The 21,040-nt window shown below is 48.0% G+C and overlaps 1 protein-coding gene and 1 long non-coding RNA gene across 3 annotated transcripts in view; one reads left to right on the forward strand and one right to left on the reverse strand.

Moving 5' to 3' along the window:
- The first annotated feature begins 436 nt into the window (after positions 1–436).
- LOC311109422 lies at positions 437–3,475 on the forward strand. The gene is made up of 3 exons (XR_014610596.1): positions 437–976; positions 1,038–2,235; positions 2,284–3,475. It is a non-coding gene; the product is annotated as an uncharacterized lncRNA (long non-coding RNA).
- A 319-nt stretch (positions 3,476–3,794) lies between these two features.
- LOC311109421 (ras-responsive element-binding protein 1-like) overlaps positions 3,795–21,040 on the reverse strand; it is a 63,383-nt gene continuing 46,137 nt past the window's right edge. Inside the window, exons 8-12 of one of the 2 annotated variants that reach the window (XM_084152303.1) lie at positions 16,337–16,526; positions 13,411–16,162; positions 12,928–13,092; positions 12,020–12,799; positions 3,795–4,519 (exon numbers count right to left, since the gene is read on the reverse strand). In XM_084152303.1, coding sequence (XP_084008429.1) covers positions 3,801–4,519; positions 12,020–12,799; positions 12,928–13,092; positions 13,411–16,162; positions 16,337–16,526 — 4,606 coding nt within the window. In that variant the 3' untranslated portion in view covers positions 3,795–3,800. Of the gene's footprint in view, positions 4,520–12,019; positions 12,800–12,927; positions 13,120–13,410; positions 16,163–16,336; positions 16,527–21,040 lie in introns of both variants that reach the window. The other variant, XM_084152302.1, reaches the window with a different exon arrangement.

Below are 21,040 nucleotides of genomic sequence, written 5' to 3' on the forward strand. Positions count from 1 at the left end.
TTGCACCCTACATTCATTCACTTACTTGATTGATTCACAGTGTATAGGATAGGGTTGACCGGAACCGTAATATGCTGGCTTGGATATTTTCTTTTCACATTGTTCACACTTTCCAGAACCTTGAGGCCACTTCCACGCTCAGATTGCACAACTGATGTACACATATTGGACTCAATGGTTGTGATTCAACAGATATTTTTGCGATACAACCAAGGGTTTGTCTGCACAAAAACTTTACACAATCATTGTGTGTCTCCAAAACAGCTCTGAAAACATTTTTGTAAAGACAAACTGTTGTATCACAACTGTTGTGTCTAATGTGTTGTAGAGTGTGAGTGTGTACAGGGCCATACATAGTGTAAAACAGAATTCATAGTACAGGTGATCAATGCAGGTTTGTGCCAGACAATAAAAGACACCACCAGGCCAGTTTGATTCACACCTTTCCTTAATATATCTTTATTGCTTAAATTTTTTCGACACAGAACAGCTTACATTTCTGATTCTGAAGCACTGTAATACCAGGAGGGAGGGGAGCAGTGTAGCTAACGTTAAAGGTTCTGATCAAAGTCCATTTATGGGGTGAGTTCTGGTGTGGCCGTAGCATTGACACAAAGTTCCCTTCAACAAAGGGTCAGAACGTCAGACAGTGACACAGCCACTTTCATTGGTCTTTACAGAGTCACGATTTAAATCCTCGTCAAACGAGAGAGGTTGATACGGTGAGGGAGGGGGTAAAAATGTATAATCAATCAAAATCAGACAAAAAAAAGAAAGAAAAACATTGTTTATGGGTATACTATTAAAAAAGAATGCTGCTGACAGCACACTCTCAACCACGAGGATTTGAGCACAAGCTCATTTTCTCTGTTCTGCTGATTTGAGTTCACAGTCAAGTGCTAAATGTAGTGATTGAGTTTTAATCGTAAAAAAAATTCATTACTTGTAAGAACTTCTTGCAACTCAGGAAAATGAAGTAATAATAATAATAATAATAATATGCCATTTAGCAGACGCTTTTATCCAAAGCGACTTAGAAGTATTGAATATGCATTTTATAAAGACCCTGAGAGCAAGATGGAGAGAAAAAAAGAAATCATCCATAATCGAACAAATTAGGGTTACATGAAAAACAAGCCTAAAACTCACCCATTATCTGAAACACAATGAATTTCACAGTTTTATACGTATTTATATATCTGAGAACAAAACAAAAAATCTTAGCCAAACTAAAAATAATAAACAAAACAAAAATAGACACGCACAGTCTATAAACACATACAAAGGTCTACATAAAGCTTTCGAATCAATAGTGATTATTGCTAATAGAAGTCCCGGGCCGATGCTGGGCGACCATTTTGTGGATTTCAATCCGTTATTCTCTGCAGCATCAATGTGGTAATAATACATGGCTTCTCCTCAAGTCACATCTATTCACCCCTCACCGGATTTCCAAATAAATACAATAAAAACAGTCCATGTGCATTCTTATGGGACTCATAATCATACACCCACACAGGGTCAAAGGTACAAATGAGATAAGTTGAGTGAGTCCCTTAACACAGTGTTTTTTTTAGAAAACAATTGCATTTAGCATTCTATTTTGACAATACTTTCCCTGTGCCTGAGAGCAGGGTTGGGATGGGGGCGATACTGGGGTACGGCCACTAGAGGGCAGACTTCTTTCTGCATGGAGTACTAGCCTCGCCACCTGTCAATGCGCATCACCCCCTCCTTTCCCCTCCACTTAATACTCTGTGTTACGTTCAAGTTCCAAACACAGCTCAGAAATTCACTTCAGTTCATTCTCTCTCTGATTGCCGTAGTAGGTTTGTTTGTATTTTGTTAGTGCCATATGGGCAGTTGTCTGGCGGCGGCTGACTAGTCCAGCGCTCTCTGCTCTCGGTCCGTCAGCCTCCAGCCAGCCGATGCTGCCTGCGTCTTACTGCGCCATGAGGTTTGATTTGTTTGCTTCTGAGGTTTTTTAAAAATATAAAAAGAGAAGAAAGAAGAAAAAACACAGGAAAAAAAGGAAATACTTTTAGATAAACTTCAACCCGGCAAGGTGACATGATTGACATTTGAGTCCCACCTCGGAAAGATGCTCTGGGCTGGGGGGTGGAAGGAGGGGCGAGTGGGGTGGTGGAAGGAGGGGCGAGTGAGGTGGTGGAAGGAGGGGTGAGTGGGGTGGTGGTAGGAGGGGTGAGTGGGGTGGTGGAAGGAGGGGTGAGTGGGGTGGTGGAAGGAGGGGTGAGTGGGGTGGTGGAAGGAGGGGCGAGTGAGGTGGTGGAAGGAGGGGTGAGTGGGGTGGTGGAAGGAGGGGTGAGTGGGGTGGTGGAAGGAGGGGCGAGTGAGGTGGTGAAAGGAGGGGTGAGTGGGGTGGTGAAAGGAGGGGTGAGTGGGGTGGTGGAAGGAGGGGTGAGTGGGGTGGTGGAAGGAGGGGTGAGTGGGGTGGTGGAAGGAGGGGTGAGTGGGGTGGTGGAAGGAGGGGTGAGTGGGGTGGTGAAAAGGGGTGAGTGGGGTGGTGGTAGGAGGGGTGAGTGGGGTGGTGTTAGGAGGCTGCCTGAAGGGAGGCAGCAGGGCTACAAAAGTTCAAGTAGACAAAACCGACAAAAAACTGAGTGGTGTTCCACCTAGAGCACGAGGTGAGTTCTGCATCCAAATAACCTAGCAGAACCACAGGTAGGGCTCTAAGAACACAGTGACGGTTGGTTTTGGAAGACATCTAAAGTAGCCGCAAGGAAATGAGTTGCCACTAAGGGGGAGGTGGACACAACACAAGCCAGACACACTGGTGGTAGTACAGACAGTACAGAACGCTAGAAGGTGACTGTGAGAGATGGGGGGGTACACATATCAAGCCCTTTTGTTCTGGAATAGTACATTTCCGCAAACACCTTATATACCCCAACCTCTCCTGAACGAATAACACACACACAACCACACAATACTCCCACATGCAACATGGTCAACACATATGAAATTAAATGAGAATGATTCTGAAAACAAACAAAAAAAAAATATTCAGGCAAATATTGCCCATATCATCTATGGCAAATAAAGAGAGCCTAGGGGAAGGGGGCATGTTAAAACAAAACGCAAAAGCAGAGATCTCAGATATGGTACGCTATCCATTGTCAAGTCTGTTTTCTTTGATTTGCCTGTCTCCTAACACCAAATTATGTCACAGTTCATTCATGTATTCTCAATACAACCAGAGAGACTGTAGATGTTGGTTATCAGGGATAAGGGATCATGAGAGAGATAGTAAATCAAGATGAAGGGGAGAGAACAACAGTCTTTTTTCAGGACACCTTTGTGACAGGTATCTGCTATAGCTGTGTTTCCAGTTACATAAGTGACTTTATCCCCACTGCTTGTGAACTTACTCAGTCTTTTCTCAGTCTCAGCATTGTTTTTAAGGTACGACTGTGGTTTAAATATACAATAACTGTTCTTTTTTTCTGTCACACACTTGATCATTTAATATAAATCGGTCATGTTAAATTTGATTTAATTTATTGCTTATTCAACGTTCATCTCATAGAATCCAAAAACAATTATGTAATCATCATAAAACGCTATAAAAAATTAGATCCTCCATAGATAAATGTAGATAAAGATATAGCAAAAAAACAAACAAAATAGAAGTAGTAAGGCACTTAGAAACAAGGTGTTTCTTCTTGATTTCATCGTCTTGCATTTTTTAGGAGTACTTCTATCTTATGGCACTGCGGCACATACAGTGGTCCACTGCATAAAGAGAACCAGAGACTGGGGTAGGGAGGAGGGAGCCTCCCTCACTCAACGCCCACCAAGGGAGCTTCGCCAGCGGGTAGGATGTGCTCCAGGGAAGGCTTGGTGTGGATCTCCAGTAGGCCTTGGATGAAGCCTTCCGAGGGGCCATCGGGGTCTTTCTCTGGGGTAGTGGGCTGTGGGGCTGGGGACTCTGTGGAAGATTCTTTGGGGGTTTCTGTTGGCGGTTGAGTGGCTGCATTGTCATCTGTTTCTCTAGCCATTTCAGAGGCTGATACCTCAGCGTCTAGTTCTACAGCTGTTTCAGAGGGGCCGTCTGAGGATTGTTCTACAGATGGGTCAGGAACGGATTCAGAGACTGGTTCCGAGGCCGGTTCCGAGTCTGCTTCCGTGACTGGCTCAACGAGCGGCTCAGCAATGGCCTCTGTAGCGGACTCTGACTGGGCTGGTTCAGTGGTGGACAGGGACTGGGCCTGGAATATGGGGCCCGGCAGAGGGGCCTCTTTCTCAGTTCCCTCGCCTCCCTCCTCCCTGGCCCCTCCGGTGCTTTCGCTCTCGTTCTCTGAAGGGGGGCAGGTGCTGGTGGGGGTGCACTCTCCCTCCTCACTAGCTGAGTCTCCGGCCGGGGCCTCTGCCCCGTTGGCATCAGCTTCTTCTGCCCCCTCGCTACCCCGTGGCTTCAGGTGGATCCGCTGGTGCCTCACCAGGCTGTGCTTCAGGGTGAAGGTGCGCTCGCACGTCTGGCACTTGTAGGGCCTCTCACCTGAAGAAAAACACAAACATGTACATCATTATTTACACCAGAACAGGGACAGGTAAAACATATCTTTAAAGAAGGTAAAGCTACAACAATAAATGCATAAAGAAATAGCTGATAGTATCAACCAGGGGCGCAACTTTCACTGGGGATGGGAGGAGGGACATGTCCCCCCCACATTCTGAAATTACATTTTTGTCCCCCAGTTTTATAATTGGAATGTGATGCAAAAACGATGCAACAGTGTGCTTTAGGACCATGCAGACGCCTCCGAGCGGTCGGGTAGGCTGTTTGGAGTGCCTATCCGACCGGATAAAAAAAAATATATATACTGCTCAAAAAAATAAAGGGAACACTAAAATAACACATCCTAGATCTGAATGAATGAAATAATCTTATTAAATACTTTTTTCTTTACATAGTTGAATGTGCTGACAACAAAATCACACAAAAATTATCAATGGAAATCAAATTTATCAACCCATGGAGGTCTGGATTTGGAGTCACCCTCAAAATTAAAGTGGAAAACCACACTACAGGCTGATCCAACTTTGATGTAATGTCCTTACAACAAGTCAAAATGAGGCTCAGTAGTGTGTGTGGCCTCCACGTGCCTGTATGACCTCCCTACAACGCCTGGGCATGCTCCTGATAAGGTGGCAGATGGTCTCCTGAGGGATCTCCTCTCAGACCTGGACTAAAGCATCCGCCAACTCCTGGACAGTCTGTGGTGCAATGTGGCGTTGGTGGATGGAGCGAGACATGATGTCCCAGATGCGCTCAATTGGATTCAGGTCTGGGGAACGGGCGGGCCAGTCCATAGCATCAATGCCTTCCTCTTGCAGGAACTGCTGACACACTCCAGCCACATGAGGTCTAGCATTGTCTTGCATTAGGAGGAACCCAGGGCCAACCGCACCAGCATATGGTCTCACAAGGGGTCTGAGGATCTCATCTCGGTACCTAATGGCAGTCAGGCTACCTCTGGCGAGCACATGGAGGCTGTGCGGCCCCCCAAAGAAATGCCACCCCACACCATGACTGACCCACCGCCAAACCGGTCATGCTGGAGGATGTTGCAGGCAGCAGAACGTTCTCCACGGCGTCTCTAGACTCTGTCACATCTGTCACATGTGCTCAGTGTGAACCTGTTTTCATCTGTGAAGAGCACAGGGCGCCAGTGGCGAATTTGCCAATCTTGGTGTTCTCTGGCAAATGCCAAACGTCCTGCACGGTGTTGGGCTGTAAGCACAACCCCCACCTGTGGACGTCGGGCCCTCATACCACCCTCATGGAGTCTGTTTCTGACCATTTGAGCAGACACATGCACATTTGTGGCCTGCTGGGGGTCATTTTGCAGGGCTCTGGCAGTGCTCCTCCTGCTCCTCCTTGCACAAAGGCGGAGGTAGCGGTCCTGCTGCTGGGTTGTTGCCCTCCTACGGCCTCCTCCACGTCTCCTGATGTACTGGCCTGTCTCCTGGTAGCGCCTCCATGCTCTGGACACTACGCTGACAGACACAGCAAACCTTCTTGCCACAGCTCGCATTGATGTATATCAATCGTGTATATCAATGATGTCGCTCTTGCTGCTGGTGACTCTCAGATCCACCTCTACGCAGACGACACCATTTTGTATACATCTGGCCCTTCATTGGACACTGTGTTAACAAACCTCCAAACGAGCTTCAATGCCATACAACAATCCTTCAGTAGCCTCCAACTGCTCTTAAACACTAGTAAAACTAAATGCATGCTTTTCAATCGAACGCTGCTGGCACCCGCCCACCCGACTAGAATCACCACTCTCGACGGGTCTGACCTAGAGTATGTGGACAACTACAAATACCTAGGTGTCTGGTTAGACTGTAAACTCAACTTCCAGACTCACATAAAGAATCTCCAATCCAAAGTTAAATCTAGAATCGGCTTCCTATTTCGCAATAAAGCCTCCTTCACTCATGCTGCCAAACATGCCCTCGTAAAACTGACTATCCTACCGATCCTTGACTTCGGCGATGTAATTTACAAAATAGCCTCCAACACTCTACTCAGCAAATTGGATGTAGTCTATCACAGTGCCATCCGTTTTGTCTCCAAAGCCCCATACACTACCCACCACTGTGACCTGTACGCTCTTGTTGGCTGGTCCTCACTACATGTTCGTCGTCAAACCCACTGGCTCCAGGCCATCTATAAATCACTGCTAGGTAAATCCCCGCCTTATCTTAGCTCATTGGTCACCATAGCAGCACCCACCCGTAGTCTGCGCTCCAGCAGGTATATCTCACTGGTCATTCCCAAAGCCAACACCTCCTTTGGCCGCCATTCCTTCCAGTTCTCTGCTGCCAATGACTGGAACGAATTGCAAAAATCTCTGAAGCTGGAGACTCTTATCTCCCTCAATAACTTTAAGCATCAGTTGTCAGAGCACCTTACCGATCACTGCACCTGTACACAGCCCATCCGAAATTAGCCCACCCAACTACCTCATCCCTATATTGTTATTTATTTTGCTCTTTTGCACCCCAGTATCTCTATTTGCACATAATCTCTTGCACATCTAGCATTCCAGTGTTAATACTATTGTAATTATTCTGCACTATAGCCTATTTATTGCCTTACCTCCATAACTTGCTACATTTGCACACACTGTATATATATTTTCTGTTGTATTTCTGACTTTATGTTTTTTTTACCCCATATGTAACTCTGTTGTTTTTATTGCACTACTTTGCTTTATCTTGGCCAGGTCGCAGTTGTAAATGAGAACCTGTTCTCAACTGGCTTACCTGGTTAAATAAAGGTGAAATAAAAAAATAAAAAATGTGCCATCCTGGATGAGCTGCACTACCTGAGCCACTTGTGTGGGTTGTAGACTCCGTCTCATGCTACCACTAGAGTGAAAGCACCGCCAGCATTCAAAAGTGACCAAAACATCAGCCAGGAAGCATAGGAACTGAGAAGTGGTCTGTGGTCACCACCTGCAAAACCAGTCCTTTATTGGGGGTGTCTTGCTAATTGCCTATAATTTCCACCTGTTGTCTATTCCATTTGCACAACAGCATGTGAAATGTATTGTCAATCAGTGTTGCTTCCTAAGTGTACAGTTTGATTTCACAGAAGTGTGATTGACTTGGAGTTACATTGTGTTGTTTAAGTGTTCCCTTTATTTTTTGAGCAGTATATATATATCTATATACAGTGGGGGAAAAAAGTATTTAGTCAGCCACCAATTGTGCAAGTTCTCCCACTTAAAAAGATGAGAGAGGCCTGTAATTTTCATCATAGGTACACGTCAACTATGACAGACAAAATTAGGAAAAGAAATCCAGAAAATCACATTGTAGGATTTTTAATGAATTAATTTGCAAATTATGGTGGAAAATAAGTATTTGGTCAATAACTAAAGTTTCTCAATACTTTGTTATATACCCTTTGTTGGCAATGACACAGGTCAAACGTTTTCTGTAAGTCTTCACAAGGTTTTCAACACACTGTTGATGGTATTTTGGCCCATTCCTCCATGCAGATCTCCTCTATAGCAGTGATGTTTTGGGGCTGTCGCTGGGCAACACGGACTTTCAACTCCCTCCAAAGATTTTCTATGGGGTTGAGATCTGGAGACTGGCTAGGTCACTCCAGGACCTTGAAATGCTTCTTACGAAGCCACTCCTTCGTTGCCCAGGCGGTGTGTTTGGGATCATTGTCATGCTGAAAGACCCAGCCACGTTTCATCTTCAATGCCCTTGCCGATGGAAGGAGGTTTTCACTCAAAATCTCACGATACATGGCCCCATTCATTCTTTCCTTTACACGGATCAGTCGTCCTGGTTCCTTTGCAGAAAAACAGCCCCAAAGCATGATGTTTCCACCCCCATGCTTCACAGTAGGTATGGTGTTCTTTGGATGCAACTCAGCATTCTTTGTCCTCCAAACACGACGAGTTGAGTTTTTACCAAAAAGTTCTATTTTGGTTTCATCTGACCATATGACATTCTCCCAATCCTCTTCTGGATCATCCAAATGCACTCTAGCAAACTTCAGACGGGCCTGGACATGTACTGGCTTAAGCAGGGGGACACGTCTCGCACTGCAGGATTTGAGTCCCTGGCGGCGTAGTGTGTTACTGATGGTCGGCTTTGTTACTTGGGTCCCAGCTCTCTGCATTCACTAGGTCCCCCCGTGTGGTTCTGGGATTTTTGCTCACCGTTCTTGTGATCATTTTGACCCCACGGGGTGAGATCTTGCGTGGAGCCCCAGATCGAGGGAGATTATCAGTGGTCTTGTATGTCTTCCATTTCCTAATAATTGCTCCCACAGTTGATTTCTTCAAACCAAGCTGCTTACCTATTGCAGATTCAGTCTTCCCAGCCTGGTGCAGGTCTACAATTTTGTTTCTGGGGTCCTTTGACAGCTCTTTGGTCTTGGCCATAGTGGAGTTTGGAGTGTGACTGTTTGAGGTTGTGGACAGGTGTCTTTTATACTGATAACAAGTTCAAACAGGTGCCATTAATACAGGTAACGAGTGGAGGACAGAGGAGCCTCTTAAAGAAGAAGTTACAGGTCTGGTGAGAGCCAGAAATCTTGCTTGTTTGTAGGTGACCAAATACTTATTTTCCACCATAATTTGCAAATAAATTCATTAAAAATCCTACAATGTGATTTTCTGGATTTTTTTTTCTAAATTTGTCTGTCATAGTTGACGTGTACCTATGATGAAAATTACAGGCCTCTCTCATCTTTTTAACTGGGAGAACTTGTACAATTGGTGGCTGACTAAATACTTTTTTCCCCCACTGTATATATCTCTACATATACACAGTCAAAGCTTTGGACACACCTACTCATTCAAGTTTTTATTTATTCAAAACTATTTTCTACATTGTCTTTGTGAGACGCAGTGTAGGTGAACGAATGATCTCCGCATGTGTAGTTCCCACAGTGAAGCATGGAGGAGGAGGTGTGATGGTGTGAGGGTGCTTTGCTGGTGACAGTCTGTGATTTATTTAGAATTCAATGCACACAGCATTCTGCAGTGATACGCCATCCCATCTGGTTTGGGCTTAGTGGGACAATCATTTGTTTTTCCAACAGGACAATGACCCAACACACCTCCAGGCTGTGTAAGGGCTATTTGACCAAGAAGGAGAGTGATGGAGTGCTGCATCAGATGACCTGGTCTCCACAATCCCCCGACCTCAACCCAATTGAGATGGTTTGGGATGAGTTTTACTGCAGAGTGAAGGATAAGCAGCCAACAAGTGCTCAGCATATGTGGGTTCTCCTTCAAGACTGTTGGAAAAGCATTCCAGATGAAGCTGGCTGAGAGAATGCCAAGAGTGTGCAAAGCTGTCATCAAGGCAATATATTTAGATTTGTTTAACACATTTTTGGTTACTACATGATTCCATATGTGTTATTTCATAGTTTTGATGTCTTCACTATTAATCCACAATGTAAAAAAATAAGTAAAAATAAAGAAAAACCCTTGAATGAGTAGGTGTGTTCAAACTTTTGACTGGTACTGTATATATAAAAAAAAACTATATATATATATATATATATATATATATATATATATATATATATATATATATATATATATATATATATATATATATATATACACACACACAGTGGGGAGAACAAGTATTTGATACACTGCCGATTTTGCAGGTTTTCCTACTTACAAAGCATGTAGAGGTCTGTAATTTTTATTATAGGTACACTTCAACTGTGAGGGACGGAATCTAAAACAAAAATCCAGAAAATCACATTGTATGATTTTTAAGTAATTAATTTGCATTTTATTGCATGACATAAGTATTTGATCACCTACCAACCAGTAAGAATTCCGGCTCTCACAGACCTGTTAGTTTTTCTTTAAGAAGCCCTCCTGTTCTCCACTCATTACCTGTATTAACTGCACCTGTTTGAACTCATTACCTGTATAAAAGACACCTGTCCACACACTCAATCAAACAGACTCCAACATCTCCACAATGGCCAAGACCAGAGAGCTGTGTAAGGACAGCAGGGATAAAATTGTAGACCTGCACAAGGCTGGGATGGGCTACAGGACAATAGGCAAGCAGCTTGGTGAGAAGGCAACAACTGTTGGCGCAATTATTAGAAAATGGAAGAACTCCAAGATGACGGTCAATCACCCTCGGTCTGGGGCTCCATGCAAGATCTCACCTCGTGGGGCATCAATGATCATGAGGAAGGTGAGGGATCAGCCCAGAATTACACGGCAGGACCTGGTCAATGACCTGAAGAGAGCTGGGACCACAGTCTCAAAGAAAACCATTAGTAACACACTACGCCGTCATGGATTAAAATCCTGCAGCGCACGCAAGGTCCCCCTGCTCAAGCCAGCGCATGTCCAGGCCCGTCTGAAGTTTGCCAATGACCATCTGGATGATCCAGAGGAGGAATGGGAGAAGGTCATGTGGTCTGATGAGACAAAAATAGAGCTTTTTGGTCTAAACTCCACTCGCCGTGTTTGGAGGAAGAAGAAGGATGAGTACAACCCCAAGAACACCATCCCAACCGTGAAGCATGGAGGTGGAAACATCATTCTTTGGGGATGCTTTTCTGCAAAGGGGACAGGACGACTGCACCGTATTGAGGGGAGGCTGGATGGGGCCATGTATCGCGAGATCTTGGCCAACAACCTCCTTCCCTCAGTAAGAGCATTGAAGATGGGTCGTGGCTGGGTCTTCCAGCATGACAACGACTCGAAACACACAGCCAGGGCAACTAAGGAGTGGCTCCGTAAGAAGCATCTCAAGGTCCTGGAGTGGCCTAGCCAGTCTCCAGACCTGAACCCAATAGAACATCTTTGAAGGGAGCTGAAAGTCCGTATTGCCCAGCAACAGCCCCGAAACCTGAAGGATCTGGAGAAGGTCTGTATGGAGGAGTGGGCCAAAATCCCTGCTGCAGTGTGTGCAAACCTGGTCAAGACCTACAGGAAACGTATGATCTCTGTAATTGCACACAAAGGTTTCTGTACCAAATATTAAGTTATTTTCTGATGTATCAAATACTTATGTCATGCAATAAAATGCAAATTAATTACTTAAAAATCATACAATGTGATTTTCTGGATTTTTGTATTAGATTCCGTCTCTCACAGTTGAAGTGTACCTATGATAAAAATGACAGACCTCTACATGCTTTGTAAGTAGGAAAGCCTGCAAAATCGGCAGTGTATCAAATACTTGTTCTCCCCACTGTACATGCTTTGTAAGTAGGAAAACCTGCAAATTCGACAGTGTATCAAATACTTGTTCTCCCCACTGTGTGTGTGTGTGTATATATATATATATATATATATATATATATATATATATATATATATATATATATATATATATATATATATATATATATATATATATATATATATATATATATATATATATATATATATATATATATATATATGCCCCACCCCCCCCCCACTTTTAAAACCAAAGTTGCGCCCCTGGTATCAACTAGTACCTGTGTGCGAACGCATGTGTCTCGTCAGATCCTGCAGTGACCAGAAGCGTTTGCTGCACACGTTACAGATCTTCTTCCTCTTGTCTGCCTTGCTCCCCGACCCTCTACCCGCCTCTCCTTCAATCTTTGGTTCTGCTGAGCCCCCGTCCTCGTCACTTCTCTCCTCCTTCTTCTCCTCCTCCTCCTCTGAACCGCTGTCCATCACGCTGCCCGCTCCCTCGCTTTCCGGAGCATCCTTCTCTCCCTCCTCCTGATCCTCCTCCAAGGTGGTGGCTGTAGTAGTGTTGGGGAGCTCCTCTGTGGCGGGCCTAATCTCCTCTGTTCCACAAGCCTCTTCGGGGGGTGCACTCTCACACAAGTGTGCCTTCTCGTGGCGAGCCAGGGTGGCGGCGTAGCGGAAGTTTTTCTTGCAGCTCTTGCAGGTGTACTTGGGGGGCTCTTGGTCCTGCTGCTGCTGGGCGTCCGTCACTCTCTCCGGCTCGGCCACCGCTACCACCTTCTCTCCGACCAGAGAGGTCTGGGGCTGCTCGCCTTCCGAAGAGAACTTGAAGTCGATGAGCTTGCTGGCGAAGTTGAGGTCCAAGCTCTTGTTGCTCTGCGAATCGTCGTTGTCGTCATTTTCAATGTTGTTGGGTTGCGGTTCCATCTCCCCTAGCAGCAGCTCAGCAGTGTCTGGTGTTTGGTCTGCGCTGGGCGACTCGGATGCAGAGCTTTTCTGATCGGGGTCCATGCTGCTCAGGTCCAGAGCCTCCCCTGCAGTCTGCTCATTCTCAGAACTCTCTGGAACACACACACAAAATTAACCGGCAAATTACGGATAGATAGGTACAGAATGGTAACCTATAGATCAGACCGTACATTACAGTACATTACAGTACAATACAGTACATTACACTACAGTTTCTTACCAGCACTGTCGTGTGAACCCTCGTCGCCGTCCTTGTTCTTGGACATTTGGCCGTTGCGGCGCAGCGAGCGGTTGGTCACGCCGTGCTTGCGCAGCAGGTGGCGCTCACAGTTGGACTTGGTGGAGAAGAAGGCGTCACATTTGGGACAGGGGAAGGGCTTCTGACCTGTAGCCGACAGCACATTAGAGAAGACTGAACGTCACATTAGAAGTATTAGGGACATGTTGTGGACCCACAGGAAGTTGTAAATATGCTAAATGCAAGCAGTTAGAACCTTTAGAAAACCTGTCAAATTAAGAACCATTTTGTAATTGTTGTATAAGATATACGTTTTCTACATTACTGAACAGTATCTTTCAGGTATCATTGCATTGTTTCAACCAAGCTATTTACGTAGGACTTATTATGAGAGCTGTGTGTTAGGTATTTAGGGAGTTATCCAATCTGTGTGTGTGTGTGTGTGTGTGTTTCCCTATGGCTTACCTGTGTGTGTGAGCATGTGCCTCTGCAGGGAGCTGGCCCAGGGGAAGACCCGGGGACAGAAGGGACAGGTCATCTTCTGCACTGAGTTGGAGTAGGCATTCTTCTTCCCTCCTTTGGACTGGGGCGGCACAGACTGAGGAGGCGACTCTTTCTCCTCCTTCTCCTCTCCCGGGCTCTGTCTCCCCTCGTCCCTCCTTCCAAGCTCCGCCGCCCCCGTCCGCAGGTAGGTGCTGAACTTGTTAGCGTCGGTGGTGGCTAGCATCTTCTCCACGCTGGCAAACTCCCCGCTGGACTCCAGGTCCATGCCGCTGTCTGTGTTCTGCTCAGGCATGGGCACACGGGCAGGTGCCATAGTCTTGTCCTGGCTCACTGGCTTCTTCCTAGTGCGCTTTCTGGATGATCCTTCTAGGGGGACCTCTTCCATCGAGGCTTCAGAGCTGTTGTCGCCCCCAACTAGACGCTCCGGTTCTGTCTGGAGGCCGTTGAGGCCGGCGCCAGCCTTTATATCCGGCGTGGGCTCCCTCTTGAGCAAGTCTGGAGCCGTTGAGACGGAGGAGATGATCTGGGCGATGGAAGCCAGAGGAGGAATCTCTTTCAGGGAGGAGGAAGAAGAGGTCGGTTTGGGCAGCAGGGGCTTGAGACGGAGCGCCCGGCCTGTGCCAGTAGGGGTGCTAATGAGCAGTGTAGAGTGGGTCACTGGGGGGAGCTGGTAAGAGCCAGACTGGGCGGTCTTCAGCTTCTCCTCATAGCTCTTGTCCAGCTGAAGAGCCTGGGCTAAGGCGAGGTGGTCCAGTAAGCTGGGGAAGGGCAGCTCCTTTTTGATCTCTCGGCGCTCCACGCTCACCGGGTCAACAGTGGTGGCGTCTCTCTTCAGCCTCTTGTTAGGGTTCTTGGGGATGGACAGGTCAATAGGTTCCATGGAGCAGTCGTAGGCTGCCGGGCTGACCGTCTCCAGTTTGATCCCAGGAGAACCGGCTAGGCTCCCTGCACCGCTGCTGGTCCCACCCACCCCCCGGCTCTTGTTGGAGAAGTCCAAGGGCTGATCCGAGTCACCAGAGGAGGAGTAGATGCTGAGATCCTCCACCTTGACCGGCTGCAGGGTGGCAGTGGGGGTGGGCGTGAGGCCGTTGAGAGCCAGAGGGCTGCTGGGGCTGGCCCTGGAGGTGGTGGCTGTGATGGCGGGGAGAAGGGTGGCGATGTGCTCCTCGATCTCCCGCTCCTGCACCTCGGGGTGCTGCTTGAGCATGTGGTGGATGCAGTTCCTCTTGGCCAGGAAAGCCGCCCCGCAGCGCCGGCACTCAAAGGGCTTGCGCTGGCAGCCGTTGTGGGTGCGCAGGTGGATCTGGAGAGCCCGGTAGGTCTTTAGCTCCTCACCACAAAAGCGGCAGGCAGTGTCGCCGGCGGAAGCCTGCTCCAAGGGATCCTGGGTGGTGGTCGACGAGACATACTTGATGTTCTTCTCGATCTCTTTCCTCGTGTTCTTCATGTGCTTCTTGCGCAGGTGGCGCTCACAGTTGGCCTTGACGGTGAAAGGGTAGTGGCAGACGCGGCAGACGTAGGGGCGCTCGCCGCTGTGTGTGCGCAGGTGGCGGATAAGGGTGGCCTTGTCGGGCGCCACGTAGTCACAGATGTTGCACTGGTGCGGCAGGATGCCCAGGTGGAAGCGCATGTGCGCCTGCAGCACCCCGGAGTAAACAAACACCTGGTCGCAGAAGCGGCAGGGGTAGGAGGCCTTGACGCCCCCGCGGTTGGCACCCCCTGCCCCCTTCTTCCCCCTGGCCGCCTGGCCCTCCTCTTGTTTGATCTGCAGCTCTGTCGAGTCGTTGGGCACATGGGCGTCGCCCATGCAGTCCGCCTCCATCTGCATCTTCTCCAGGGAGGCCTGGCTGCCCGAGGAAGAGGAGGACGATGACGACGACGATGAAGATGACGAAGATTCTCTGGGCATCTTGAGCAGCTGGCTGGCCGGCGGGGGCAGGCTGGGGCTGATGCAGCCCAAGGAGGCCTGCTGGGTGCTCTGGAGCGGCGGAGGCGTGGAGGCAGCCAGGCTGGAGCGCGGTGCCACCATGGGCTTTGGCTTCAGTGGGGGCATGGGCTTGCAGCCGGCTGCCTGGCCCTGGCCGGACACTCCCCAGTGGGGAGCCTTGGCCAGGGGCGGCAGGAGGCCCATCTGACCGGGGGCGGCCGAGGTCACCTTCAGGATCTGCTGGATGTCAGCCAGCTCCATCAGGCCAGACTCGCCAAACACAGGCTTGACCGAAGCACCACCGCCCGGGTGGAAGAGGAAGCCTGTGGGTAAGGGCTGCAGGGAGAGCAGGCTGAGGGCTTCCCTCTGGGACAGGCCCTGCAGGGACGAGGCCAGGGACGAGGCCGCCACCAAGCCCAGGCCGCCGAGGAAACCCGCAGCCGCAGAATCCGCCTCCTGTGGCTGGGTGGAGGCCGGAGGCTCCACTTGGATGACCCGGATGCTGTCCAGCTGGGCTTGCTGGACCTCATCCGCCGAAGGCTGAACCTTGACCTGGGAGATGTGCTGCAGACCCAGGGACTCCAGGAAGCTGGCCTGCTGAGGGGCCAGGGTTGCTGGCTTCTCCTGGGCGCCCCCTGTGGGTGACGGCTGCTGCTGCTGATGCATGGTGCAGGTCTTCTTGTGCAGGTCCAGGGCCGAGTGCAGGGGGAATCCTTTGTCGCATGCTTCACACACGAAGCGGTGGAACTTGCTGGTGCACCGGCGGAGGTTGGTCTCACACCATACCTGTTGGAGAGACAGATAGGGGGTTAGAGTGTGGAAGAGTAGACTGATATCTCGTGTGATAGATGACCAACATACTACCAGTATCAGTTTCATAATCATAATAATGTGTGGTATCAGTATCAGTAGCATTGTGAGCATTAGCAACATTATTTTGTCCATCATTTCTCCTCTGACCTGGGCGATGTGAGGAAACTTGCAGCAGGAGAAGTCGATGAAGGCCAGGTCGTTGAAGCCAGAGGGGATGGAGGGGTTGTTCTGGATGAAGGGCCGTCCGCCGTGGTCTGTGGGCAGCTGCTTGTGGATGCCAGCATTGTGCCGCAGAAGGCCGCGATGGGTCCGGAAGGAGAGGCAGCACAGGTCACACCTAGAGACAAGACATAGAGAGATGATATATTTAAGCAATAAGGCCCGGGGGGGTGTGGTATATGGCCAATATACCACGGCTAAGGGCTGTTCTTATGCACAACGCAACGCGGAGTGCCTGGATACAGGCCTTAGCCGTGGTATATTGGCCATATACCACAAACCCCAGAGGTGCCTTATTACTATTATAAACTAGTTACCAATGTAATTAGAGCAGTAAAAATAAATGTTTTGTCATACCAGGGTATACAGTCTGATATACCACGGCTGTCAGCCAATGAGCATTCAGGGCTCGAACCACCCAGTTTATAAAAGATGATATACAGTTGAAGTCGGAAGATTACATACACTTAGGTTGGAGTCATTAAAACTAGTTTTTCAACCACTCCACACATTTCTTGTTAACAAACTATAGTTTTGGCAAGTCGGTTAGGACATCTACTTTGTGTATGACACAAGTCATTTTTCCAACAATTGTTTACAGACTGATTATTTCACTTATAATTCACTGTATCACAATTCCAGTGGGTCAGAAGTTTACATACACTAAGTTGACTGTGCCTTTAAACTGCTTGGAAAATTCCAGAAAATGATGTCATGCTAATTGACATCATTTGAGTCAATTGGAGGTGTACCTGTGGATGTATTTCAAGGCCTACCTTCACACTCAGTGCCTCTTTGCTTGACAAATCAAAATAAATCAGCCAAAACCTATGAAAAAAAATTTTAGACCTCCACAAGTCTGGTTCATCCTTGGGAGCAATTTCCAAACGCCTGAAGGTACCACGTTCATCTGTACAAACAATAGTACGCAAGTATAAACACCATGGGACCACGCAGCCGTCATACCGCTCAGGAAGGAGACACGTTCTGTCTCCTAGAGATGAACATTCTTTGGTGCGAAAAGTACAAATCAATCCCAGAACAACAGCAAAGGACCTTGTGAAGATGCTGGAGGAAACAGGTACAAAAGTATTTATATCCACAGTAATACGAGTCCGATATCGACATAACCTGAAAGGCCGCTCAGCAAGGAAGAAGCCACTGCTCCAAAACCGCCATAAAAAAGCCAGACTATGGTTTGCAATTGCACATGGGGACAAAGATCGTACTTTTTGGAGAAATGTGCTCTGGTCTGATGAAACAAAAATAGAACTGTTTGGCCATAATGACCATTGTAATGTTTGGAGGAAAAGGGGGGTGGCTTGCAAGCCGAAGAATACCATCCCAACTGTGAAGCACGGGGGTGGCAGCATCATGCTGTGGGGGTGCTTTGCTGCAGGAGGGACTGGTTCACTTCACAAAATAGATGGCATCATGAGGAAGGAAAATTATGTGGATATATTGAAGCAACATCTCAAGACATCAGTCAGGAAGTTAAAGCTTGGTCGCAAATGGGTCTTCCAAATGGACAATGACCCCAAGCATACTTCCAAAGTTGTGGCAAAATGGCTTAAGGATAACAAAGGTATTGGAGTGGCCATCACAAAGCCCTGACCTCAATCCTATAGAAAATGTGTGGGCAGAACTGAAAAAACATGTGCGAGCAAGGAGGCCTACAAACCTGTCTAAGTTACACCAGCTCTGTCAGGAGTAATGGGCCAGAATTCACCCAACTTATTGTGGGAAGCTTGTGGATGGCTACCCGAAACGTTTGACCCAAGTTAAACAATTTAAAGGCAATGCTACCAAATACTAATTGAGTGTATGTAAACTTCTGACCCACTGGGAATGTGATGAAAGAAATAAAAGCTGAAATAAATCATTCTCTCTACTATTATTCTGACATTTCACAGTCTTAAAATAAAGTGGTGATCCTAACTGACCTAAGACAGGGAAGGATTAAATGTCAGGAATTGTGAAAAACTGAGTTTAAATGTATTTGGCTAAGGAGTATGTAAACTTCCGACTTCAACTGTATAATTACTGTGATTTGTTGTTGTTGTTTTTACTGTACTCTTGCTGTACTTTTACTCTTGTAGTGCTGCATTGTAGTCTGGTGCAAGAAACACAGTTTATAAATCAAATAGTTTGTGTGGATAACCACCAGCGTGGCCTGTGGCAGTGCTGGCCTGGGCCTCGTTAGGCGCTGAGAGGGACAGCTGCTCAGTGTCTCCCACGGCCAGCCCTCTTATCAGCCACCGTGTGGCGAGGTGTCCAACGGGATTACACACAGCTTTATCAGGGCGTGTGTACGGAGACGCACACACCTAATGAAGGACCAAATGTGTCTGAGCGCCTCATGGCCCACCTTCATCCCTGCCTAGACTCACCTCCCCCATCCCACTCACCCAGCCCTCCCCCCCATCCCACTCACCCAGCCCCCCTCAGCCCATTCACCCAGCCCCCCTCAGCCCATTCACCCAGACCCCCTCAGCCCATTCACCCAGCCCCCCTCAGCCCATTCACCCAGCCCCCCTCAGCCCATTCACCCAGCCCCCCTCAGCCCATTCACCCAGCCCCCCTCAGCCCACTCACCCACCCCTCCCTCAGCCCACTCACCCACCCCTCCCTCAGCCCACTCACCCACCCCTCCCTCAGCCCACTCACCCAGCCCCCCTCAACCCAGTCTCTCATCCTCTCATCCCTCCCCTGTGGTTTCACACCTGTGTGCCTGCTACTGTGGGTGTGTGGACGTAACCCTGGGTACACATTCATTGTGTGTGCCTGTGTGTGAGAAAATATTGTGTGTGTGTGTGTATGTGTGTGTGTATGTGTGTGCGCCTGTGGGAAAGTCTGTGTGTGTGTTTTCTGTCTCACACACAGGTCTGCAAGAGCCGTCTAATAGCACAGAGTTTGGCTCAAGCCCAGAGAATTACCCTCCTCCACTGGAATGGAGGCGCTGCCACTACACGTCGCTGCAAGCCGAATGCGTCGTTTCTCAGCTTCTTAGAAACCGTGTACACAGAGGTACCCAAGCCAGCCAGTGCAGCCATATCCTCTTAACTGGCCGTCTCAACCTTTGTGATTAACTGGGATTAGGGCTAAATTTGCAGCACTTACTACAATAATGAGATTGCTGCCCAACTCAACTACAGAAAGGCTGCATCTGTCTTCTTTTCAGTTCAGATAAATACATTCCTGTGTGTGAGTTATGTGCGGCTAGCCAGTCAACCCAAATTGGGGTTGGAGTTGAGTCGCTATGGTGATCTGGAGATTGTGATGTCTCCATGGAAACGGCTCCACCCCCCCCTTCCGTTGTCCAGCTGACCACGTCCCAACGCTTCCCCTCTGTGACTCATTAAACCACCCCCTCACCCCCACTCCTCCATCCCTGGTCCCTCCATCCCTCCCTTTCTGGGGAGAGCCTCCCTGCTGACTCCACACTTTTTAGCCCTCAGGGCCTTGCACCACAGCATCAGTGCCCCGAAGTGAATGTCTTCCCAATGAGGAACAGGCCAACGAGACGGGCTTTAACAGTGTGATGGACAGAGACCACCAGGTGTATTTTACCAGGGTAGAGGGAGGACAGAGGTAATTCGGTCTGTGACCCTAGCATTGACCCCTGACCCTGGTGGGCTTTATGACCACTACTGTCACCCTCATTTTAAATTGTTTTATTAGCCTGTTCCGTTGTTGACACAGGCCTTTTAGTTGCTATGGCAGCATAATTTAGACAGAGCCAGAATGGATTTTGGGATTTATCACCCCACACTCTATTATCAATTCTAACTGTTGATTTGATTGTCACCAAAATACACTATATATACAAAAGTATGTGGACACCCTTCCGCTCTTGCTGCTCGTGACTCTCAGATCCACCTCTATGCAGACGACACCATTTTGTATACATCTGGCCCTTCATTGGACACTGTGTTAACAAACCTCCAAACGAGCTTCAACGCCATACAACACTCCTTCCATGGCCTCCAACTGCTCTTAAACGCTAGTAAAACTAAATGTATGCTCTTCAATCGAACGCTGCTTGCACCTGCCCGCCCGACTAGAATCACTACTCTCAGCGGGTCTGACTTAGAATATGTGGACAACTACAAATACCTAGGTGTCTGGTTAGACCATAAACTCTCCTTCCAGACTCACATTAAGCATCTCCAATCCAAAGTTAAATCTAGAATCGGCTTCCTATTTCGCAACAAAGCCTCCTTCACTCATGCTGCCAAACATGCCCTCGTAAAACGGACTATCCTACCAATCCTTGACTTCGGCGATGTCATTTACAAAATAGCTTCCAACACTCTACTCTGCAAATTGGATGTAGTCTATCACAGTGCCATCCGTTTTGTCACCAAAGCCCCATATACTACCCACCATTGTGACCTGTATGCTCTCGTTGGCTGGCCCTCACTACATATTCGTTGCCAAACCCACTGGCTCCAGGTCATCTATAAATCACTTCTAGGCAAATCCCCGCCTTATCTTAGATCATTGGTCACCATAGCAACACCCACCCGTAGTATGCGTTCCAACAGGTATATCTCACTGGTCATCCCCAAAGCCAACACCTCCTTTGGCCACCATTCCTTCCAGTTCTCTGCTGCAATTGACTGGAACGAA

This window comes from Coregonus lavaretus, assembly GCF_964263955.1.
Source record: "Coregonus lavaretus genome assembly, chromosome: 34".
Lineage (NCBI taxonomy): Eukaryota > Metazoa > Chordata > Actinopteri > Salmoniformes > Salmonidae > Coregonus > Coregonus lavaretus.